The 25,518-nt window shown below is 38.8% G+C and overlaps 2 protein-coding genes across 10 annotated transcripts in view; one reads left to right on the top strand and one right to left on the bottom strand.

Moving 5' to 3' along the window:
* The window catches only part of TTC3 (tetratricopeptide repeat domain 3), a 71,702-nt gene extending 55,872 nt beyond the window's left edge, over positions 1–15,830 (bottom strand). For 2 of the 7 annotated variants that reach the window (XM_068913591.1, XM_068913634.1), the window contains exons 1-10: positions 15,710–15,794; positions 14,875–14,960; positions 13,478–13,523; positions 12,113–12,245; positions 11,610–11,697; positions 10,320–10,373; positions 8,934–9,057; positions 7,903–7,988; positions 7,141–7,235; positions 5,086–5,148 (exon numbers count right to left, since the gene is read on the bottom strand). In XM_068913591.1, the coding sequence (XP_068769692.1) occupies positions 5,086–5,148; positions 7,141–7,235; positions 7,903–7,988; positions 8,934–9,057; positions 10,320–10,373; positions 11,610–11,697; positions 12,113–12,245; positions 13,478–13,523; positions 14,875–14,949 (764 nt within the window). In that variant the 5' untranslated portion in view covers positions 14,950–14,960; positions 15,710–15,794. The other 5 variants (XM_068913603.1, XM_068913614.1, XM_068913642.1 and 2 more) reach the window with 5 other exon arrangements.
* A 77-nt stretch (positions 15,831–15,907) lies between these two features.
* Positions 15,908–20,640, top strand: PIGP (phosphatidylinositol glycan anchor biosynthesis class P). 3 transcript variants are annotated; one of them, XM_068913837.1, is made up of 5 exons: positions 15,908–16,136; positions 16,476–16,576; positions 17,825–17,897; positions 18,447–18,565; positions 19,990–20,640. In XM_068913837.1, exons 2-5 carry the CDS (start codon positions 16,495–16,497, stop codon positions 20,118–20,120), a joined length of 405 nt encoding a protein of 134 aa, XP_068769938.1. In that variant the 5' UTR covers positions 15,908–16,136; positions 16,476–16,494; the 3' UTR covers positions 20,121–20,640. The 3 variants fall into 3 exon arrangements, with proteins under 3 accessions (XP_068769938.1, XP_068769924.1, XP_068769930.1); XM_068913823.1 differs by having other exon boundaries at positions 15,924–16,132; XM_068913829.1 differs by having other exon boundaries at positions 15,992–16,350.
* Positions 20,641–25,518: the final 4,878 nt, after the last annotated feature.

Genomic DNA, 25,518 nt, shown 5'->3' with positions numbered 1-25,518 from the left:
GAAACCTAGGCCACACAGGTAAAGAAGCACTTTACTTTGCTGCACAGAGTTGGCCCATAAACAGGAAAACCTGTGAAACTATTCTTACAGAATGCCTCCAATGTACATAAAAATTACAAGCAGATCACCCCACTAAAGCACCACCTCTACGTATCGAAGACAGGGAAAACTTTATGGTCTACAGGGCAAATGGATTATATAAGGCCATTCAAACCCTCTGCGGGACATCACTATATCCTTACAGGAGTGGAAGTAGTTTCCGGCCTGCTTATGGCGACTAAGTGTCAAAAAGCCATTGGGCGAAATACGGTATGAGGGCTATCGTTTCAGTTCTCAAATCTAGCCACTCCTGATGTTATCCAAAGTGATAGTGGCTCCCACTTCTCATGCAAGGAAGTACAAGATTGGGCAAAACAAGAAGGAATTCAATAGGTATTCCACACCTCATACTATCCTCAACCAAATGGGATGGTAGAAAGAGGTAATGGCTTATTGAAAAGGAGTCTTAAACTGCACAAGGCCCAATGGGATATGCGACTTCCCAAAGTACTCCATCAACTGCATAATCAGTATGGGCCTACTGGAAGCCCTGGAAGCCGAGCATTCTCTGTAAGCCGATGGATGATGGATTTTTACTTCTTTTTAACAGGGTAACCTGTCCCGGCAACCCCACTCCTTTTGTTTCGCAGCACTCAACTAGATGAAAAAATGCACTATTCTGCTGCTGTTGAAGATTTCATTGACGACAACTTCCGTACTTACTGTGATTACTCCCCCTAGTTGTACTGAGGGGTTTGAATAAGGACACTGTGTTCAGGCCTAAACATATTACAATAACAATTGCTAATAAGAGCTATCATTTTACAGAGTCAGGATTTCTAAATCCTCACCTAAATCTGATAGGAGGGAATATAAGTACAGTATGTCAAATACAACCCCTAAACTATAAAGGGATTATGTCCTTACTTAGTCATCAGAATAACCTTTATGAAAAGAGGCAAGACTGTAAAAAGTTAGCAGTTGTTCGATGGATGTTACGTTAAAAAGAAATACAAAGAAAAGAATGCAATGTGCACAGAGGTTCAATCGTACTACACTCACTGGGGTACGTACATCCATGTCTCTGCTGTTATAAAAGATGGGAAAACTCTATCCCCACAGATTTCTGATATTGGACCATATGTGATAAAATATGCAGGCCAACAAGTGTTATGTAATCCATCATGGTCTCTTAAATGATTAGAACTATTGATGCAAATTAGTATCTCCACAATCAAACCGACCTCTTCACCATTCCTAAGTACGTCCTATGCAGGATGGTCAGCATGGTTGCATGGGCGAACCCTCACCTCTCCAAAACGAACAAGGAGATATGCGCCTGGTATATAGGAACACGACTGGCAGTCTTAAATAGTATAGATGCCGAAGTTCTCGTAAATAAACTAAGCACAACAAGAAGTGATTTGTACAAATTATAACATCCATTGCGATCTTTTCTGTTAGCACTGGGAACTAACTAATGGCTCTTATCTGATATATTGCCTCAAAAGGAAAGAATTAATGAAAGAGACCACTCATTAACTGTGGATGCACTTGGTGTAGCCCAAGATAATGTTTCTCTAGCTCTTAGTTGTATTCAACTAAGAATGCAATCTGATTGTGAATGCAATCTATAGTAACAACGATTATAAGAGAAGGTGAAGAAGGTACCTCATCCACCGAAACGTGAAAGGTAACTTGGGATAATGCAACTAAATTTGAAAGGGAATTCAATCTTGGTGGTATTTAGTCAATTTTTCTCATGACCCCATCAACAGTCAAACAGCTTTTGTCTTGACAGTACGCAATGCTTCGGTATATACCACATACCCAATCATTGCACTGGGATTAAATCACAATGGAACTATACTCTATCTGTTAGAGCATAGAGCGTGGGCCCAATGAAATGGAAACAAATGGCAAACTTTTGATGTTAATGCATGTGTTGTATGGGAACAACAAGGATTTATATGTGAGAGTAATACCATCAAAGCCCAAGTTCTTGGCACTGAACAAAGTGTTCATCTTCTTGAAATATATCCCAGTGAAACCCCTGAAACTGTACTTGTATATCTTGGAAAAGGATGTGTTTGTATGAGAACCCTTTGAAATTTTATATTTGTACATAACCTTATTGTAAATACAAGCAATCACTCAAATATTTGTGTTTGTAACTTTACTGAAGTTATGGGATGAGACTTTAATTATTCAGCTCCTGTTACGTCTCAATCGCTACAATCCAATCATTAAATCAAAAATTAAATTAAACATTAAATCAAAATTGATTGCCTATCCCCATCGGAACGGATCTTACATTGGTGAAAAAACTGCTACAAACACAATGACCTGCGTCAACTGATGAAGCGCATCCGAAACAACGGGCAAAGAACCCTAATGACCATGCATCATGATACAGAAGAGACACCATGTTCTGGAAAGAGTGAAAAAAGATGGAGAATATCACTGGTGAGAAACGCCTCTTGGATGGTCACTGACAGCAATGGGAATTTTTAATCTCATGCTTCATCCAGTTGTGATTTTACTAACTCTAATACTGTTATGTCTATCACTTACATTGTATATAAGGATCTGGTACATGATGAAACAAATAACCCATATTCAACCACCCAACACATATACGTTAGTACATAATTAATAGCAATACTTTATGCTAAAACTGTTTACTTGTCACGGACCTGTAAGCGGATCAATTAATCAATATACTATTTATGGCACAGAGGCAGGAGGTGACTGTACCACCACTCTGTGAAGGATAAGACGGATTGACTATAGCCACAGGGTGGAGTGTGACGGTGTGCTCTTCCCCTCCACCCCACCTGACCTCTCCATCAACAGCACGAAGCCAGGGGCTAATGAAGCATGCGCCCACCCAAATACAGCTGGTATGCAAATATGACTACAAGTCAACCATCTTACCCCATATACAGGGGACAGCCCAGAGCCTGTTGAGCTCTCCTGCACAGCAGTGGGCTGCAGGGCAGAATCTCCCCTTGAGAAGGGATGCCTCTCAGGTTGGTTATTCCTTGAGGTCGAGAGATTCCTTACCCGCAACAGATCCTCGGTAAGTAACTAACAGCGCACCGAAACTTTGCAAACTTTGCTAAGTTGCATCTCGGATTGATTGTGCACGTAATCCTTTAGACATCAAGTCTGGGACTAAGATAGGATCCAGCTGCACCCAGACTCTCCTGAGAAGGAGTTCGGAAAGCAAGGGGGTCCATCCTGAACTTCACGACTCAACGGAAGGCTCTCCTTGACACTTTCGTCCGGCTCTGTCCTCCACGCAGTAAATAATCGAGTGTACCTTGCCATCAAATCCCGTTAAACCACTGTCTTATTTACCATCAAACTTTGTTAAAACACTATCTTCTCTCAACAAAATACATTGCTGCTTCTCTCTTACGAGTGAAGTGCATCACTCATCTGCAACACCTCCCTACCTCCACTAGGTCTTTCAGCATGTCTGCATCTGTAGCTACCCATTAACTAAGCTCTATCCATGTGTTCCTTTACAAAAGTAAGCCTTAATAAAAAGTAAAATATTTTGAGGGTCATATTAGCAGTTACATAATTATCTACAAATCTGAAGGTGTGAATATTAACTGTTCAGCACTGTGAGACCGTAACCTCCAAACACGCAGCAAACGAAGCCAAAAGAATATGCCTGAGTGACCCATTTTATATACATAGTTACAAGGAAAGCAACATGGGAAAAAAAAAAAAAAACTTGTTCTGCATAATAAACAAAGTTCATAAACTGCCTGGTCACTAACACTGTTTTTTTAATCATTATAGCAAAGAAGTTTGTACACAGGGATCTGAAGGAGGAAAATAAGGTGTTCTGTGGTAATGAGAACTGCATTTTAAAACAACGGCCTGAAACAGCAGAAAGATGCAGGCACAGCCTGGATAAGTTCTAGACAAGGCATGATGCTGAAGACACTACTCATAAGACCAAATCCACAACAACATAAAAAGCAGAAGCTTCCATGAGAAAATACAGGTAGAGAAAAAGGCTGGAATGAAGATGTATTATTGACAATCATCAGCACTGAATATGACTGAAAGTAACACAGTAGAAATACTTAAGGTGAAAAAGAGATGCACAAGACTAGTGGCCAATGGGCACTTCACGGAAAACTACAGCAGGAATTTAAAAGGTTCTCTCTGTATGGAACGATGAAGTAGTAATTAAGACCCAGAAAAACAAAACTCAAAGGGAGCACAACCAATAATTTCAGAAGACAGTAAGCATGTTATACAGAACAGAATTCCTAAGAGATTTCATGAAGAATAAATTCAGTGAAATGAAAGCAAGCTAGATCAAAAGGGCCTCCCAGGCAGTAATGGGTGAATTTAGAGGGCAATAAATAATTATAATAACAAATAATAATAATAAAAGCTAATGATTAGAATGGGAGAATTTGCACCATATTCATATTGTAAAGGAAGCAAGCACAAAAGTAAGTTTGACTAAAAGGAAGATAGTGGGGCACAGAACATCATGATATTAAGAGATTATGAAAGTAGTTTAAAAGATTAGAAAAACTAGAACACTATCTGCAACATTTACATCTACTCGCAGTTGATAAACACCTTAAGATCACAATTCAATGTGTATATGACAAAATGACACCGAAATCAGCCCAAGTAGGCAAATTTATCTTATTGTCCAGTTTGTGCTGCCTGTCCTGTTATGCTTTTGTCTTCTTCAAGCAGTCCTCCCCCAAAAGCCATACTGACTTCTTCAAAAGGTCAAAAAGAATCACAAATACTCATTGCTCATTGAGATTTTTTCCCATAAGAATAACTACCCGCCCCAAACACAGAAGTTTTAAATAGTATCAGATACTCTGAGCTGATACAGCTAATATTACTCATTTCTCCTAATATTGGAGTTCTGAGGTACTAACATCACAGGTATTAGTAAAATAATATTTTAAAAGTGTAAGTATCTAAGTATATCATCAATCTGCAATTGCAGCAGAACACAGCATTTCAGATTAAAAGCAAGGAGTTACTTACTTGTACTGTCTTGTGAGAATTAAGCAAAGAGCTCGGTTTCCATAAAGAAGATGGTTTGCAGGACTTAAAAAAAAAAAAATACATATTAAAGAGTCAGTAATGTATACTACTTGTGAAAATCTTAAGAAAAAAAAAGTAAGTTTTCACAGTAAGTGCCTGCAAGTATTCTGGCACCAACACCGTAAACAGGTTTCCCTGAATAGTCCCACTGATTTACAAATTCAGTCACTGAGATGATTAGTATTACAATGAATCACACGCTTGTTTGTAAGATTTGAGTCCACTAATTTCAAACAATTCAAGTCACTCAACCTATTTTTTCAAAACAAATAAAAGTCAGAGAGAGATTTAAACTCCTTCCCCAATTCATTTGGCTCTGATAAACATCAGAGCACAGCTCAAGTGGTCCGCAGGTAGAGCTAGTATGTTCCCTCCAACCTCAGCATTGCTTGAGGGGGTGTGGGGAGGAAAAAAACAGAGAAGAAAAAAGCATGGAAAAACTAGCTCGATTGCCACATTCACTACTTTTTATTTTGTCCTGAAATTAATGACTTCAGATAACATAATTCCTAACTGTGAAGACCAAATGAAATTAAACATTTCATGAAAACTTCTGGATCACTGGTTCTACAACTCTGCTTCTTATCCCTCTGCCTGGGCAGATCCTAAGCAGCAGTTTTCAAGAACTAAAGCATGCCCCTGAAACACCTAAAAGGGAAGGAGAAAAACAAGCATACAACCTGGCAACCACATGAAATGAAGCCAAGAGGATGCAGCTAAGTAGGGAAAGAGTGTGATGACGAAGCTGACAAAAGTCAGCTTAGACTGGGAATACGAGAAAGGAAAAACACAGAGCAGATGAAGTGGGATTCCCTAGCTGCTAGACACCACTGAGCTATCCTTCACTTTTCAGCGGGGTCTTAAGACAAAAGAATCCCTGTAACAAATGGCTGTGACACAACAGCTCAGCTCAACGGCCACAGGCAGCCACTGGATGTCTTTTGCTCCTTCCCTGAATCCTGCCCCTGCCAACTACCCTGGGCAAAGGCTTCTTAGTCTGCTCCATCATTTCAGCTACCGCCACTTGATTGAAGTCAGCCTACCTGACTTTTCAGGTAGATTGGAAATCAGGTAGATTGGGATCAGCCTACCTGATCTGTTTGACTCCTCAAAAGGCTGACTTTCGAACTGAAACGTGTCTCATTATTTGACACAAAACCTGAAGCAAGATATCAGCAAAATGCTAAACCTTTCAACTGCACGGTTACAGCTAGAGACTTCAAAATGAGAAAACACAACAATTAGCACAATGTTTATGAAACGTGGGATCCTTCTCAAGTTCACCATACTTCCACAGACACGCCTGAACTTGCCGAAAACAGCATCTGCTTGAGTACAATACAAGCAGCAACACACCAAGCCGACATTCTGCCACTAGCTTGCATTACATATGAACACAGAGTAAATGCTCTACCTGTATCCAAAAAAAAAAAAAAAATTTGCTTTAATTTCTGTCTCCCTGTGCCTTTATAAAGCCCAGGTAAGTCTTCCAAGCCTTTCAGGAAATGACTGGGGGAGAAATGGAACAAGAATTAATCCCATCACATATAAAGATTTGCTGAGCACATATGTAAAAAGAAATATATATATTCATTGCAGTTCATATTAGTTCTGCATCATACTCGAGATTTTTGCAACAGCTAGTCCTGCTGTTCTGCTGGAATATTTAGGAGAGATGATACCAGAAATGGCTGTTCATACCAAGTAACTTATTACCTACTTTCAGGTTTACAATACTTACCGTTAGTCATCTTAGATCAGCTTTAAACTCTCAGAGGACATGGAGGAGGGGTGCAAATGACTGCTACTACCAACAAATAAAATATAACACAAAAATAAAGGGCTTTTTTTCTCTTCTTCTTGTAATTAGGTATTATTTGGCCTCTAAATAGAGTGATTCATGTGAAAGTATATGATGAATGTGAATATAAGATGAATTCGAAAAAGCTGAATACATATAAGAGATAACACAAACATAACCAGTTCAGTTCTCACCAAAACTCTATGGCTTTCGTATATGACATTATAGCACGATCAAAGTTTCCCTGGGAAAACTCCTCGTTTCCTTTCTGTTTCATAGATTCACTGTTCTGTGAAATCAAGGAAAAACAGGCAACCACTGTAATTAAACCCAGTTGCAATGAGATGTAAAGATGACATGTGGCAAGTCAGTTCATCTTTTTTATGCTCGTATAAATGACATATTATGTACTCACTATTAATTGTGATTTAATATTGTAATGAGCTTAATAGGCATAAAAATAAAAACGCTATGCAGATAAGAATACAATTAGCAACAATTATAAAGTACGATTAACTCAGAGGCTCTCCTGGGTTCCAAAACATAGTTATCATCAGAAACAATCACGTGTCAAACTGCAAAGTAATGGAGTACAGTACAGTCCAACCAATTCCATGCCTTTCAGGAGAGCTCCTGAACTACATCAACCTACACTAAAGGAACATATGACAAATAATTTAAGAGTATCTTTTTTCTGTGCTAAAATGAACAAGCCATACAAGCTTATATCAATACTAACAGCATTTCCTTGAATTTTGGAGGGGAAGAAAGAAACATCCTCTCCATGGACACGCGCAACATAAACAGCTAGTGTTCTGTTTATTAACTCAGGGTCTTACAAGGAAACAACTGTTCACTTAAGTTGTTGAGACCTATGTATCTCTAATCATTTTGTTCCAAAAGGGAAAAAAGACAAGAAAAGAAAAGCACAAACGCATTCTGATATCTTCTCTTACCTTCCTACAATTTTCACAGGTAACAGCTTTAAATTCTTCAACTAAATTGCAATCTTCCAATGCAACTTTAGTAATGTAACGTTTGCCTGCAAACAAAATTCAGAAAAACATAATAGAAGTAACCAAACACAAGAAGTTTATCTTCTGCTGCTAAGTATCATGGCCTATTTTGTGACTGGAAGCAAAATTTGACATAGGAAATAAAAGATACAAATTAAACAACAAAAATGTTCAAAAGAAAAGGAATTATTTATTATTGGGCAAGACCAGAACAGCTTGTCACAGACAGTAAAACGTTTAAGAAGTTGCCTAATTGCAAGCAACTGGGTGAAACTACTAGTATTACACAGAATTTGTACTCTGCTACTTAACTATAAGAAGATTCTTTTCTTCACGTGCAAGTCCAATTCCTACCACTCAGTTATTTACTGTAGCAGTTAAGTTAGAACATGTATATGCAAAAAGTAAGACCAGAATACAAGCTATTCAACAGAAGCCAAAAACAGCATGCCTGTGAGCTTTCTGTCATTAAAGCAGAAGTTGCGGGTGTTAATACCCTACAGTAACTCCCAAGAGCTCTGTAAGCTAGTTTTTTGACATATGACCGTCCAGCATCTCAATTAATAATTCAATAACAATCCTCTACCACAGATTGAACAGAAAGACCCAAATAATATTTGGGACAACTTCAACTTTTACCCCTAAGTTAAAGGTTAAGAGAATGCACAGCATAGCTATAGGACATAAGATACACCAAAGTCAAAAAAAATCCTGAATTCTTTTTCAGAAAGAATGTGTGTACTGCGAATATGACCCACATGCAGAGATTCAAGGAAGAAGCGATTGGTTTAAATTAAAAAAAAAAAAAGAGAAAATAAAAGAAAAAAGGAGAACAGATGCACACTGTTTTTCCGTAACAACTCTATCACTTCAAGACTAATGAAACACATGCAACACAAACCTTAACTATTTCGTAAGTACAACATACGTGACTTTCCTCACTTTGTTTTTTCAAAAGTGTTTATACTTACACTCAACAAAGAAAATTTCAAGACAGATCCAACCATAATCACCAAGCTTCTCCAGCTTCTGCAGGATACTGACATCACCTGTACACCTGACCCAGTCAAGGGCATCCCCAACATCAAAGAAACCCTATTTCAATTGAAGGGAAGAAAAAAAAAAAAAAAGAAGAGCGACAACAACTGTAAGTCTATGGCAAGCAAAGTCTTAAAAAAAAAAAACCACGCACATAGACAAAAAAATACACACAACAACAAAGAAAACCTCATTGGCAACACAATGCAAGTATTCTATGTATATACAACAAACAATACTACCACAGCACTTTCATCCAATTTGTTAGTCTTTCAAACATTTAAAACAGTCGATAAATAGCTCACGAGTATTTTACTCAACACATACTTTTCATATTACAGGAAAACACAAGAGGAAAATGTTTGTTTCAACAGCAATTATATTTAGAAACATTTTATTAAGTATCTGGAGAACTCAAACACAGATTAATACAGCATATTCACAAAATAAAGACAGACATTTCAATTTCTACAGGACACAGAGGAGCCATTCAAATTAGAAATCTTGGTTTAGAACATTTTTTGATGTGTATGCATAACATTGCTTTAGTGTGAACTGACAACACTGACTGAAGAAGTAACATTCTCCAGGCTGTTACTGTCCTTTCACTCAAAACTAATCTAAGTGTTCAAGTTACAGAGCTTTACTGGAAAGAACAGGATTGCAAGAAGAACGTTTGTTGCCTGCGATACTCTCACATTATCTAGGTCCACAGATTTTGAGAGGTAATTTAAAAATCCACATGACTAAGACAAATACCACTAAAAATACAAGTACTGGGTTATCCAGCAGTAACATACAGTTGCACCTATTCTACTTCTCCTATTGCTACCATCAGCTATGATATGATCCTCAAAATTTCATTTTTGGCTGTTACCAACCAAGTTACTTGAACCAAGTTAAATGAACGAGTTGTGAGAAACCAACAAGGGAAGCCACCAGCAGGTACTGAAAGCCAATACTGAAGTGTCATCTGGGCTCCAACTACACAACCCAAACCGACCCACCATGCCACAATAGCAACCTCCAAGAGAAACCATTTATTTTCAGCCTGTGAAGTACTCCCAGAGCTCTCACTCATCTTGGTCTTCTTACACAGATGATATTTATTTCATAGGTGTCATTAAGTCACACACAAAAATTGTTTTGTGGCTCAGAGTTACAAGATTTGGCAACCCTAGCCCTACATATTACATATCCCAGAAATTATATACTCGATATCTGCAAACATTTTAACAACTCTGGATATTTGTACAAATATTTTGTTTGTATTTGTTTTTAATAAGAATGCTTCTTTATGTGTAATTTGAGAAACTTACATTTTCTATTCTGCTACCAATTTTCAGTATACCACTGATAAAAGGCGGAACGTCCTGGGAGAGGGAGAGACAAGAAATTAAACAAAAGTGATTAAGATCTGTTACCTTCAGTTTCTGTCTGCTCAGGTTCAACTCAGTAACATTTTCTGTTTTGCTTGCATGCAGTACCTTTTGGACAGTGGCTCTGGTCCATTTCAAAGTTTCAGGAAATATTCTGGTACTCAGTAGCAAAGCCCCTACTGTTTTGTTGAAAAATAAATAAATGCAGATGTGGAAACAGTAAATACATGCATGCTTTGCCATCTGCTTAGGAAAGGCAGCTGCTTTAACCACTTCTGCAGTTATCTGTGTACCAAAGAACCAGTTGATACATCCACTGACAGACAACAATCCTTTGTCTTGTCAGATCTTCTGATCCTCCAAATACATGTTACTATTGGACATACAATCTTTTACACAGAGAAAGAGATAAAGTCGGAGGAAGTAAGAAAATGGAAGCAGAGGTAAACACAGGAACGGGAACGCACCAAGACCCTCTAGTATAAAGACTGAACAAGAGACTACCACAGGAGGAAGGAGCACAAAGTCCACGTCACATGAGACAAAGTGGAAAAATAGCAGGAAAATCCTGAGGTACAAGGAGGTGAAAATAGAATGCTTGGTCAGCCTAAAGGAGGAAGCAGCAAAAAGAACATAAGGAAGTATGAACCCACAAAAGCAACACTGTACACGAGCATCCAATCATGAAAAGTCATGCAACAGTAAGGGGGACTGGAAAAGTAGCTTGAGTTTGAATAAGGTATTTCAACAAATCGTAATTCTTAAAGAACAAACTTTAATTAAAATCCTCTGACCACTAAAAACATTGGTTATATCATTCTCTCCTCTGCATTGTTATGCAGCTATTTTAAGTCAACAACAATAGTAAATTTTAAATGTCATTTACTGAACAAGGGTAAAACAATTGAGGAAATAAATGCTTATTAATCGGGGAAAGGTATCATTTGCCTCACTGATACAAGTCTCATGACAGTTTCTTATACAGCAATCTAAAAAGGTCCTGGTGAAATGCATTATGCACTATACAAAAGTTATCCCAACTGTATAATAAAGGCCACGATACCACACTTCCTTTCTACAAAAGTGGAACTCAGCCGGCTGTCAGGTAGTCTATTCCCTCCAATAAAAGGAAATGTCCAATTTAAGATATAATCGCAAACTGCATAAAGTAAAGAATTAAATAGCTTATTACACTTGAAAACATATACAAAGTTAAAAGATGATACTTACAGCAACTTTTTTAATCAAATCAACAAGGTCTTCCAAAAACTCTAAATCATAGAGCCTCTTCCAATTCTGGTCTAAAATCTGTGAACTGCTTAAAAACAAAACAAGTTATTATTTAGAAAAATAACACTATGTTACATGGTTTTAACTACTAATATTTATGCTTCTAAGATCTAAGCAAGACAACGGTTACAAACTCAAACCGAGCTCTCGATAGAAAGAAAATCAAGAATAGCTGAGGAGCGTGTGGTACTTTTAAAATACAGGGCATCCACTTAAGTCCTTAAATACATGCTTACATTCCAAGCTTCAGAAACCTATTCTTAATATTTTCATCCCTATTTTCAGGGACTGTGTTTTCTGACCTTAATGTTTTCATCAGTGAGCTAAATAAGCTAAGATAGTTTAGCGTTTCCACAGTTTATCTGTTATTGAAAGTGCACATCAACCCTTCACAGGTAACAAAAAAAACACAAACAAACCACTTCAAGAACACAATTGCTTACCTCCAATCGGCTACCAAAGAATTGCTCTCGCTTTTGAAGAGAAGTGGCCAAAAGATGCGTATTTTAATAATGTTGCAATATTCTCTTAATATGTCAACTGGCTGACTGCACCACGCTTCACAGGGATCAACATCTTTAATTAAAAAAATAGTTAGGAACTAAACTATCCAATTCCGGCATTACAAATAATCAAAGTCCAATTAAACATTCAAAAACATCAGTTCCTTCCATAGTGTATTCTTGTGTATTATCTAACTAGAACGAGGTGACTTGAAAACTCTAAATATAAATGATGACTTGTGGGTTTTTTTTTTTTCAATCCAAGGAGGAGAGGAAATTTACACTGAGGAGAGACAAAAGAACTGCTGGCAAGTTTTGCATTCCTTCGTCAATGAGCGAGTGGTCTGTGTTCTGCATTACTCTGAATAAACGCTGCTTGCTTCTAATGAGGAGCCTAACAAAGGCTGTGAGCTGTTTAAAGGCTATTAAGGGTGCTACTTTCAAGACAAAACATAGGCTGCTTCTAGCTGCACCTGTTTAATTATTTTCTGTCATAATTTCACAGTAGCATGGCATGTAGCAACAAGGTACATAAACTCAGCAGTGATTTTTATTTTTCCTCCCGAGTCCGTTCTTTATGATATGTGGCTCTTTCAAAAATATGACCCATTTCCCTTGGAGACTGTATTTTACGGGCAAAAATCCTCATTTGACTATTGAGATGGTATCAAGTAGCCACAGAAGAGAAGCAGTAGCATCTGAGAGTTTTGTGTATATACGAAACCTGCTTTTACATAGGCAGCTGCATTCACCTGAGTTTCCTACAGACTAGGTATTGTAGGTTTTCATTTTGTATATGGAATAATTTTGAAGAACTTGGCGTATTGTGTAGCTATCTACTTTTCTGCAACTATCCAAAAAAGCCCAAAAAACAAAACAGAGAGAGAGGGGGGGGGAGAGGGGGAGAAAGGAGATTATCTATAATTACAACACTCTACCTACAAAGATCATCTTGAGCATGTACTCAGACCTACATAGCTAAAACATAGCTATGATTAGAGCACAGGTAATCAACAAAGTTTAAAATCTCTGTTCTCTTAACATTAACTGACACCGTGTATGGAAGTGTAACCAAGTATTCACACTGTTCTCACAAACCTATGGTATTCTCCTGCATATTACATTACAATAAAAAGATGAGAATTACTCCAACTCAAAATTTAGCAATACTTCCACTCAGAAGAGACCAAATAATTTTATACATATATGGAGACAAAATAAGGAAAAAAGTGAAATAGCAATCCAAAGATACAGCACAGGAAGTACATAGGAGAAAGTTATGCAAGATTAGTTTAATTTACATACCTGTTCTAAGTTTACGTGAAGAACGCTGTACAAATACTCCATGACCCTAATGATAAGCATATTAATTATTAACATTACATATCCCACAAATGCATTACATCAACTGCAAGCAGCAACTACTTAACTGTTTCTAAGTAGCATAATGGTTTATTTGCACTCATATGAGAAAAATGTTTACCTATATGCCCATTAACTGAAAAAGATACCCATAAATTAAAAATGTTCACAGCCACTCACAATTATTAATAGCTTAAACAATATATTAAATTATACTACCATAGCATTCTTGTAAAAAATAGATCACTCAAACCTGGCTAATGGACAGTGACATAATATCCAAGAATACCTACAGAAGACATTTTTAAGATAACAGGTTTTCAAAATATTAATTAATTTTTTAATAGTATGTGCATATATATGTGAATAAACATATATCAAAGTACGTAGAGTAAATAAAAGTGGTTGATTCATTTATTTACTTCACAGGTTGATTCACTTATTTATTTCACAGCAGTACACTGTACCAATGGAACTTTAATGAGTTTTAAAAGAAGTGCTCCATGCCAGCCGCTAGAGCTGAAGAGTAATTACACGGCTTTGTTCCATTTTACAGAGCCCTACAAAGTCTACTGTTTTAATAAAAATAATGTACATGTCTGTTAATAAATAGTAAGTATTTTGTCTGTATGTACAGCTGTATTATAATTTCAAAGAAACTAAAAGTTATTTCTGGATACGACTAGAAAAAGAAGTATGAAAACAAACGTCTGCAAGAAAGTGTTTCCTTTAAAGACTTTCATTCTTGCAGTGGCAGACCTCAGGGAAATACCGATATACTGTGCAATGACAACTTGACCTGAAGTGGTGATAAGCAATCATGTGACCTCATCAAAAGTAGTATTTCTAAACTGCTGCAACTTTACATGCAAACTGAGGCTTGTTCTCAAAAATAAATTATCAACATATTTAACAAAACTGGCCACTCACTAACAAAGAAGGAAAAAATTATTTCAAAATCGGTTCAGCTTGAAGGATCACTGCGAACGTCTCATTCACTCCACAGCATGGATTTCACTACTGTGAGGTATACCATCTGACATAGCCTGGACGCATGGCCAGCAGATTAGTAAAACTGTGTTAACAAGATCTATCTATTCCTGTCTAGTTTTACTTATTTATTGTATACCTTTTCAGTAAAACTTGTGTGATAGAGGATATGCAGTCTCTGTGCTCTACCCAGATGTAGCATTTTGCAAGAGAATAATTTACAGTGGTATAGCATATCTTTGCATTAGTTAAAGTTCATCCAGATCAATAATCAGTCTATAGATGATACCTAGGTATAAAACCCATTGGATCATCTTGCAAGCCTTTCATCTAGTTCCAAACCTACTTACCAGTTCACAGCAAGATTTATCACCAGCATAAAAAGCCATGGCCGCAGATTCAGATTCGGATATAGGCTCAGCCATGGTGCATAATACTGAAAAAAAAAAGATTATGAGAACCACACGCGGGTGGGGGAGAGAGGAAAGGAATGCACTTACTTTACAGGAAATAAAATGATCACAACATGACATTACGATTTGTGATAGCTTCACAGAAAACATGCACTCGTATTTTTACGTGACATAGTTAAACTTAAGAAAAGCATCCTAAAGCGTTAGATAATTGTTCAAGTTAAAAACTACTTAAACTGACTAACAACTCCAACAGTTTTGCAAGCGCCTGGTCCCTGACAGCACTCCTATTGCCTCACGCCTAACAGGCAGGAAAGGGAAGGGCAGTGTCTACCAGCCGGGGAAGGGTGCAACAGCAACTAAGCCCCATTTGCCACATCCAAAGACAGCGGCTCTAAACACCCCGCGTGACAGAACCGCGGAGGCCTCCCGTCGCCCAGAGCCACGCTCCCCCTCCTGCCAGCTCGCCCCCCACCGCAACCCGCGGGCCGCTGCGCGGAGCCCGGCCGCCTCGCCGCCACCTCCCGGCCCCAGCAGCAGCCGCGCTTCTCACCAGCGACGTGTCGCAGCCCCACGGAGCCGAGGCCACACCGCCCTGCCCGCTCCCGTCCCCCCGCACTGGCTGCGCTGGAGCCCGCCCCAGGCGGGCCGGGCCGGGCGTCACCCTCCCGGCCCCAAGGCGGAGGCCGGGGGCAAGGGAGGGGCACGAGCTTGGCACCGCGCGCAGAGGGGGAGGGGAGCGCCCGCCCCGGCCTCAACGCCCGCCACTCACCGGACCCCGCCACGGCCAGCGCGAGACCAACCGCCACCCGCGGCGCCGCTGGGCCCAACGCTGGCCCCTCCCCCCGCACGTGCCAGCCCCCCCCCCTCACCCGCCCTGGCCCCGCTATTGGCAGGCTGCCTTCTGACGTCAAGGGAGAGAGCCAACGCTGGGCTAGAGGTCTCCGGCCGCCGCGAACTCGCAGCTTTTGCGCATGCGTCTGCTTGCCGCGGGAGCTGGCAGCGGGAGAGGCGGTGCTGAAGCGCGCTTTTTCCGATTACGCATGCGCCAGATACACGGCGCCGGGCGACCAAGGGGAGGGGCAAGTCAGGCGGGTCGGCGCCTCTTTTCCTGCTGTCCTTAAGGGCGCCCTGGGTGTGGTTTCCTTCCTGAGGAACGCGAAGGGAAGGGGGCGGAATGGCCTAGCCGGCCGAGGCAGGTAGCAGGGGAAAGAAAGAAGGAAGGAAGGAAGGAAGGGCTGTGGGAGATGGGGGTCGGCAGCGCCGCGGCTCCCGGCCGACCGTTGAGCGGCGCGCGGGGCCTTGCGGGCTGAGCGCATGCGCAGCTCTCCCGCCACCGGCAGGCGCGTGCGGGGAGGGGGGAGGTGGCCACCGGCGCCGGTTGGTGTGGGGTGCGTCACGTCTGCATGGGAGGTAAATAAGTGATTTGTGTTGTCGTGTTTCCCCCCCCCCCCCGGATCCCCGCACTTGCGTGTAATTCGTAGCGAGACTTACCAAGCAAACCTGTAATACTTCTCTTTTTGTTTTCCCCCCCGAAGTTAAAGGGAAGAGACCAGCATGGTTGAAAACTCTCCAGCCCCATTGCCAGAAAGAGCAATATACGGCTTTGCCCTTTTTTTAGGATCTTGGTTTGGCTTTAGTAAGTATATTGTGTACTGAATAATTCACTGGAAAGTATTGTTCTGCTTAGGAGAGAAATGTAATTCCAGTTGGACCATCTCAAAAGGGTGACGATTACAATTTCTTGCCAGATCTGTGAGATGTTTTGAGAATCTAGCATTACCTTTTGTGATCCTTTCATGTTTTGTCTGTCTTTAATACTACTATGGGATTAAGTGCCTATTTAAAAAATTCTCGGCATTCTAATTTTAGTAACTTTTTTACTTGAATTACACATACAGTTGCTATTGTGTAACCGCAGCGTCCCCACCCCAGCCCCCCAAGTGCCCAAACCCTGGATATTAAAGGTTAAGGCGCGTCTGGTTAACAGCAAAGGAAAATGACCAGCCCTACCAGCTTTCTCTGCTGATGTGACAGATGCTGTAGCATTTCTCTGGGGATGTTTTACATGCCCACACAGGACTAAGATAGCCTAGAAAGGGTGAATTAAATGAGAACACCTTTTCAACAAATGAAAAGGTATTGCAAATAGATTGTAGTTGAACAAAAAAGTAGGATTCTTATGTAAGTCTTCAGTGTTTCTTGGAGGTAAGTGGCAATGCAACTAAGTTGGCTTCCGTTTTTCCCAGTGTTAGTTCTACAGAGCAAGCCTCTGCAGTTCCAGATTTTGTGTCACTGTTTGGCTACTAAACTCTTCATCTCAGTTCTTGTTAAACCTTACTCTGAATTTGTTGTTAGGGAGAAAGATTTTCAATGTTGGTTATGTTAACATGAAGATCACTGTTAAACTTACCAAGAGACTGAAAATATTTTCAGTAATTATTTTTTTCTGAATTCAGTTCTTCCATCCAAGCCCTGCCGTTCTACCACCTCTTTTAGTCGTATGACCCACTGTATAATCACTTTGTAATTTAATATTGTCTGTATGCAGAGAGTCATTTGGCGTGCTTTTGCAGAATCTTTTTGTTTTGTAGTTCCAAGACTGCATGAAATTCTTGTCTTGCCTACACAGGAAATCAAAAACTAAATGTTAAACACAAAAATGGTAGCATATAATGAGGTACAAAACATTGTCCCCATATTCGGCAAGTTTTGTGTATGAGCGATATATTCTGCAATGTCATGCTAGAGCTACCTGGGTATAGATTGTGTGAAAGTGAAACACTATCACAGTATGTATCAGTATGGAAGTATTGCTCTAAAACTTAAGGAAGAAGTCTAAAACAGTATCGGTTGCACTGTTTTGATTTTTTAATTCTTTGTGCAGTTCTGTATCTTATCTGGGCATACGTTCCTGAGACTTGGCTATTCTCTTTGGGACTAACATACTGGCCTCAAAAGTAAGTTCAAACAATTAAACTCTTAAGCCTGAATAGACGTACATTTATAACACCCTGAATTAATTTCAAATAGCAAATAGCGAAACTATACATGTATCTTTTAAATGGTGGCCTTGCATTTGATACATTTTTCCTGATGATAAAGGGCTATCGTTTTTGTGAAGCATTACTTTATACCGATAAGTAATTACGATAAAAAATATTTTGTTGTGTAATGAAAGAAGTAGTATTTATTTCAGTGTTTTGTGATAAGTTAGGAATTCTGTCTTAACCAAGTTTGCCGATGGAAATACAATAAATTTTAAATTGTATATAAAAAACAAAAGCCATCTATAAGGAGTTTGTGTGACTGTTTATAACAGGCTGGCTACAGTGACTCCATAGTTAGTAGTCTTCCTGGGAGGAACCAGGGTCCATATTTAGTGGTGGTGTTTCTTTTCGTCCCAGCTAAGTTTGTGCTGTATACAATAACAGCCAGTACATTAAAAATGTTATGTCACCAGACATTTTGTTATTATGATAAGTAAATTTTAAAATCTTATTTCTCAGGTACTGGGCAGTTGCATTGCCTGCGTATCTACTAGTTACTCTAGCAATCGGCTATATCTTGCTTTTTGGTATTAATATGATGAGTACAGCTCCACTCAACTCTACACATACTATTACAGGTAATTTTATTGTTATTTTTGGAGGGTTTTGACACTTAACAGACAATTTATGTACACATATATATATATGTAAATGTAAGTTTAAATAATATGACTCAAAGTTTAAGCCCCTAGTTTTTCAGGTGAGTTAAACAGGAGAGGAGTTCCTGGAAATACTTATGTACTGAGGTGAAAAGATAGCCATGAGCTTGATTCTTTCATCTTTACTATCTTAACGGCAGTAGTTTCCAACTAGGAAAGTGTAGTTTGTTAATAAAAGGGGCATCATGAGAGGAAAGGAACATAGGCACACAAAGGTCTCTTCGGCTTGTACCGTGCATTACAAACGAGTGAGGAGTGGAATAGGAAGAAAGGCATGAGTACAAGGCAATGGCAGAGGAAATAAGGTTCTGTAGCCGTCAGATTTGTGTGCTGAGGATGCTGCAGTACTGAGGCCTCATTAGGTATAGGTAAGAAATGCACTATTTCAAAGTTACTTTTCAGTTTTTCATTTGACTTTCTCATAGTCTTTCCTTCTCCCAAGCAGCCCAGTTCTGGGCATTCACGCTATTCTCCAGACAGCTGCATCTTTTTCCACATGGTGTTCTATTTGCAGACAGCCATTTTTGTTTAAAAAACAAAACCAGAAAAACCCCCAAAACCCAGCAAAGCTCGCCGGGGAAGTTAACTGTTACTAAAGAGGTAGACTACTGAAACTGCATCATTTTAACAAACTACGAGTATATAGTATTAGATTATAGTGAACTACAAAGGAAAAAAATCAGTTGAGGCTGTAGTTCAAATGCTTTACTCCAATGCTTCTGCCAAAAGCTGTAGTTTAGTCCTCCATGTGCTCTTAGCCGCTCACTCACACTCTCATGTCATCTCACACGGTGCAAGGGTAAGAGTTTGTGTGTCGGTATGGCAGATGGGATGGGGGAACTGCTCTGGTTGAAAAACAACTCTTTTTGTCAGTTGCTTTTCTTCCAGAGAGATCAAGTTCCCTAATTGTGTTCAACATGCAATTGGAAAAACGTTAGGGAAGGGTGCTGTGTGGTGATGGCAACAAGCAGCCAACATAAAGGGAGGATAGACTACCTCTCGCAGTGGAAATCCTAGTATAAATTGTTCAGCCTCAGCCATTGAGAGGGATGTTGGCTGTTTGGTTGGTTTTTCCTGTGTGTAGTTATTGTCATACAGAATCTCAAACCAAGTGAACTACCAGATAGAGAATTCGAGAAGGAGGGCAGGGCTGATTTGTTCAGTGACTCCGCTAATATATGGTTTTGTAAAGTGTTTCTGAACTACCATCTAAAACTTCAGCAAGGTGGAGCTTTTAGCAACACTTACAATACCTACATGTATAGAATGTTGCATTATGTAGCATTTCGTTAAAGAAAAAAGTATCTTTAATTTGCGGAACATACTTATTGTGTTTCCTATAGATAACTATGCAAAAAAGCAACAACAGAAGAAATTTCAAGAAGAAGCAATTCCTGCACTGAGGGATGTTTCCATCAGTGAAGTAAACAGAATGTTTTTCCTTCCTGAAAAAGGCATCTGCAATAGCAGTTAATTGTAATTAAGATCTATTTGAATAAAGTATTAGTAGCAACAGTACGGAAATCAAATGGAAACTCAAAACCCATCCATGTCAAGACAAGAAATTTTCTGCTAGTATAACAAAACTTTTTTTCTGAATTTTCTGAATTCATGTAAAAATATTTGATTGTTGAGATGCCTTAGTTTTGTCATTATACATGGGCCATGATAATCTGCTTTCTTCTGAGAATTATGCTACATTAATTTATTTAACCATTCTTGTAATTTAAAAGAAATGATCTATTACTTACAGGTTACTACTGTATTTTCCCTCTCGGTGTAAAAGAAAAAGCACTTGGGCCTAATGCAATTCTGTTTTTCACTGAATTCAGGGAGAGCAAATGTGCTCTGTTAAACTAATGCTTGAGGCTCTTGAAATCTCTCCCCTGTTCTTTTTGGTTTGCTTTGGTTTACAAGTCACATTAAACCAAAGTATTTCCATTGTAAATACACAGTTTGCATTTGTAAATATTAATAAAATACAGTTACTTTTACTTGTTTAAAGTTAGCAATTTTTCTGTAATTCTGTAATATTTGTCTTCAGTCAAGGTATATAGAAGTAGATTTTCCTTATGCTCAGCAATCTATGTTGATTTTCTGCAAATTGGTTAGACTTATTAAAATATCAAGATTACTGGAAACAAGGAATATGAATTGTGAAGATTTTCTGCAACAAGTCCTAAAATGACTTTTTTTTTTTTTTAACTTTCATCCTTAAAAATACAGAAAACTATTGCTAGATTCAAAGAAATGTCTGTAAGTATAGGAATCTATAGGCCCATTTTATAGTCTAGATTGTAGCATGAAGCATGTGCTTTTTTCAGCAGTGGTTCAGATATTTCTTAAAGAGGGAGTTTTGCTTTTGTGTATGCATTAGTGAGGAGACAGACGATACATATTTACTTTCTTCTGAGAGTCAGAAATCTAATTCTTAAGGTTTTTAATGTATTTATTTTCAGTAGTCAAGATTATTCATTTTGGTTGGAAAGACCAATAAATAAAGCCTTATTGTTTGTTAGGTCTACAGGCCGACTTCTGACCAGTAGAGAATTTAATTATAGAAAAATAGAGTTTTCTGAGAATTTATGTATGAAGGCTCTTATGCTAGTTCTTCAGAAATCAGTCACAACAGCCATCAGTTTTTGTGAGAAATTTTATGACCTGGCTACAATCGATCAGTCTGGTACAATTGTGAAAGTAAGTTGCTGCTTCTTGATCCTGTAATCTTTAGTAGTTTGCTACTTTTCCCACCTTTATCTGAAGGAGGAAAAGAAATGCTAGGTCTTATGGGTATGAAGAGAAAAATGCTGTCTTAATTAAGCAAAAAAAGCTGTTTGGTATGTCACTCTGAAATAGTAGATTTCAGGTATGTAGTTGTTCGGGGGCATTTCCTGAGAACTGGTATGTCAGCCTAATGATTGTAAATTAGTACCGTGCTTATTTGCTTGATAGTTTTCACCTGGTTTTTTGTTTTGGGGTTTTTTTTTGCATTTTGTTTTTCCGTTTGCTCCCAGTTGCTGTCATTGTCCCCCTCCTCCTGTTTTTGCCGTTCTATTTATTTCAGCTTGCACACTTGCACACCCATATATAGGGTCAATTCAAGATTTTATGATCAACAGACATGAAGATGTATTTACTCTTTTGTCAGTTGTCTAATCACTCTGTAAACACTGAAGTGTTGGCTGCAGAGTCACCTTTTCTTGTATAATTTCTGGCTGTGTTCTATGTTCCTTTTACTTTCTGAGAAAGCAATTTCTTTTTTAATTCTAAATTGACAACTAGTGAAGGCTACGCTTCTGGTATCATTTAATGCAAGGATTAATTTAGTCCCCAGTTAAGGGTCCTGAAAGCACACAAATTAAAGGACTGTAAACCTTGGACAAAGATTCTATCAGTGATGAATCTGCTATTTCATTTGACTGCTGACTACACAATTATGGGAAAACTAACAGAGACACCTCTGTGAATAGACAAGCTGGGGCCATTTGTTTAAGTAAAACTTGCAGGCATGAAACTCAATCTTTGCTTTTGTATCACTGCCATGTGACAGTGCTTCAAAGACACTGTAGTGACCTTTTCCTCTACTTAAAGAGTAACGTTTGACACTTCAGAAGTGGCCTCTGTCGTCAAAACAAAACTAGGTAACATTTACAGTGCATGTCCTTTAATAAATATGTTTTTCTAGGAGATTGCAGGTGTTTGGGCTCCATCATTTCAGTCCTGCATATAGCTGTGATTAACCAAAAGATACACAACTCTGCCAGTACAGCGAAGAGAAAAGGAGAGATTTTCCCATTTGTAGAGCTGTAGCATCCTTTTAGCTATAGATACTTTGTTAGAAAAGGGAGCTAGCTAATTTAGCTCTAGCCCAGCTTAGCCCTAGTGCCTAAAGTAGATGAAGCCTGCAGGCCACAGGACTGAATTGTAGATGAGCTCGAAAGACATTGCTGAGGATGTGACTGCAAAACCAGCTAGAACCAGCCCTCAGAGATACAGAATGTGATGCACAGAGGTAACAGTTAACCTTCGGGCTAAGATAGGCACTATGAAGCAGGAACATAGCAACCATCCCCGGAGGTTGACGTGAACCAATGAAAAGGAAAGAGACCACCGACTCAGTGAAGAAGATTGGAAGAGACTGTCACTGGCAGGTGGGGAAATAAGACTGTAAGGAGTATAATTACCCCACAGTTTCTTTGTTCGGGGTCCTTCCCGGGAGGCACACCTTGAGCTGTTACTTTGCTGTACCGATATTTAAATAAATAATTTCGCTGCTAGATGTACGTGAGACTCTGCTCCTCGTAAACCTGGGGTCGAACTGTTTCCATAACATACTTAATGGGTTTTTAATAGATTTTTGCCTTAGAGGTTATTCCAAAACAATCTGAAATGATTGCGATGTGTTGCTAGTACCGCCTTTCTTTACAAAACATACCCGTTTAATGACTTGAGGTATCAGATATCCATGCTTCTCAGAGTTTGACCTGAATAAAACTAAATTTGTCCCTGTTTTCATCCTTTGGACTTATTGATGGCATATTACTATAGTGCAACCAGTAGTAATCACTAGAGTTAGACCAATTGCTTTACTCCTGTTGAAGTAAACTAAATGATTAAAAGTCAGGCATGCTTTTTTTTTAATGCAGCTTCTGGGGGTTTTTATGCGGTTTTTATTGTAGTGGACATTAATGGTGCTTCGCACATCTTGGCATAAAGAAACTTCATTTTGTAAGATAAATTCCCCAAAAAGGAATGAATGCATCAGCATGTCATAAAAATATTAAAGGTGCTGATTCAAATGAAAAGGTTGTATGCCAATGAAAGTAATAGGGCAGCAGTTATCAAATTTGTCTATGTAGTGATGATAGAGATCAAGTCTCTCTCTGTCTTAGCTGTAAAGAGAGGGGTAGCAGTGATGCAGATAATGTGTTTAGGATGTTGAAGTTCAGGTGATGTATGGAGTTGAATTGAGAGAAAGAAACTTTGGGAGTAGAGAGTCATGCAAATAAATAAAAATGGAAGCTTTTTTGGTTTTCGGTCTTTTATCATATTGCACTGTACTGAATGCCATGAGTTTGGAGGCTTCCGGGCAAATGCATAGTGTATGCATATGAAGTAGCAGAAGAGCAAAATTCCCTGTGTATGTAGATAATTTCATTTTTATTATATATTAATATGAGTATTTGGCCAATTTCATCGAGATAACAGGAACCTATAGCAGAAGAGGAAAACAATGTGAAGTTCAAAGGCATAAACCATATGGACTAAAATATGCAAGCAAGTATTACAAAAAGCTAGCAAAATGTTGTATTTGTTTGTGTATACTGTTCCTACAGATAGGACGACTGGCACAGGAAAAGGAAAGAAAAAGAAACATGGAATCTCAAATTTTATTTCAGTGAACGACCACAAAAGTGATGTCCTTGCAGAAAACAGCACCGAGTGAAGAAACCTGTGCTGACAGTAGTACAATAGAGTAGTCTTCCTCCTTGTAGGTAAACTTCTGATGTTGCAAGCAGGCCACACCTTAACTGCACCACACCTAAAGCATTCTGACAGGTATAGACCATCTTAAAACTATTTTGAGTGTAGCAGGGAGTTCTCTCAATTTGATGGTCTTTAAAATAACTGTTATTTGTGATGTGGGAGGGGGAGAATTGGCTAAAAAGTGAATAACAACAAATTATATTACTCTAGATTTTGGCAAAGGTTCAGATAGCAATAGCTGCTATCAAAGATGCTGTCGTATAGATCAGAAAGCTCTAACGTTATTTGCTTATCCTGTTCCTGCAGGCAACGTTTCTGTAAGGTTAGAAATTTGCCTGAATCAAGAAGGCGCACACTGCTCACAATGTGTGTGCCTGAAACTTTTCTGAGAATAGGAGAAGGAAGGAAAATAAATGTATTCATCCCATAACGTAGATCTCTTTCTGGTACTGTAGCTGTTGATTGGGACTCCCTTTATGCTTGTTGGTCAACAAACAGTAAAAATGCTGTTCTGCCCCAAAGGGCAAATAGAGAGTATACAGGGAAAGAGAGAGATGATAAAGTAATACTAATAGGTTTTGTAGTTCTTGTGAGTGGGCCTTACGATGCCCTGAGTTAAATTAGACAAAGTTAGTACTGAAAGATATCTTAAGGAGAAAAGAATGGAGAGAAGTGATCACAGCTGTAGAAACAGTGAGCTTTCCATCTCTGACAAAATTTCACTATGAGGTCAGAGATCACTGTAGGGTAATCTAAATAGTGTTTGAGTCTTCTTCCCCTTTCCCCTGTTCCTCCTACCTGGCCCAAGAGAGGATAGCAAATCAACTTGTCTTGGATATATTCATTTGCTGTATCTGTAGCAATTCAGTATTGCAAGTGTGATTAGAAACTATGAGAAGATCTCTGGCCTGATACAGTGTTTCTCTAATAATTCACGTTCATGTGGGAGCTCTCACCTACATGTACAGTAACATACTCAATATCAAAGTTAATTTAAGAAAGACTTTTTGAATACTTGGTTTCTTTACAAGGCAGTTCTTATGGACCTCCATTTCATTTGTGGGTAGAAATGATAAAGTATTTCTGGCTTGCAATCAGAACAGTTAATACATGATTTCTGTGTGAATATATTTGGTTGCATAATGTACCTTTTCCAATGGCACTTTGAGCGCCTAAAATGCGAAGCCCTGCTTGCTGGTATACTGTTATGTTTTTTGGTCAGCTCTATAACAACTGAGTTTTTTTTTTTTTTTTTTTTTAACATCTCTCCCTTTGTTCATGAATTGAGCATTATGAGGAGGAGGTTTTGGAAACATTTAGTCTTGTTCTGCCAGTGTCCTTAAATAAAGATTACCAAAGTAAATTTGGTTGGTATGCTGAGCAAT

Source organism: Struthio camelus, chromosome 1 (genome assembly GCF_040807025.1).
Source record: "Struthio camelus isolate bStrCam1 chromosome 1, bStrCam1.hap1, whole genome shotgun sequence".
NCBI lineage: Eukaryota > Metazoa > Chordata > Aves > Struthioniformes > Struthionidae > Struthio > Struthio camelus.
This window is presented reverse-complemented; position numbering and strand designations above follow the sequence as displayed.

Excerpts from the sequence above, each read along its gene's own strand:
- PIGP (XM_068913837.1), top strand. The coding sequence starts at position 16,495 with ATGGTTGAAAACTCTCCAGCCCCATTGCCAGAAAGAGCAATATACGGC. Across the intron at positions 17,898-18,446 it reads CTAACATACTGGCCTCAAAA|GTACTGGGCAGTTGCATTGC; the intron begins GTAAGTTCAAAC and ends CTTATTTCTCAG. Across the intron at positions 18,566-19,989 it reads CTCTACACATACTATTACAG|ATAACTATGCAAAAAAGCAA; the intron begins GTAATTTTATTG and ends TGTTTCCTATAG.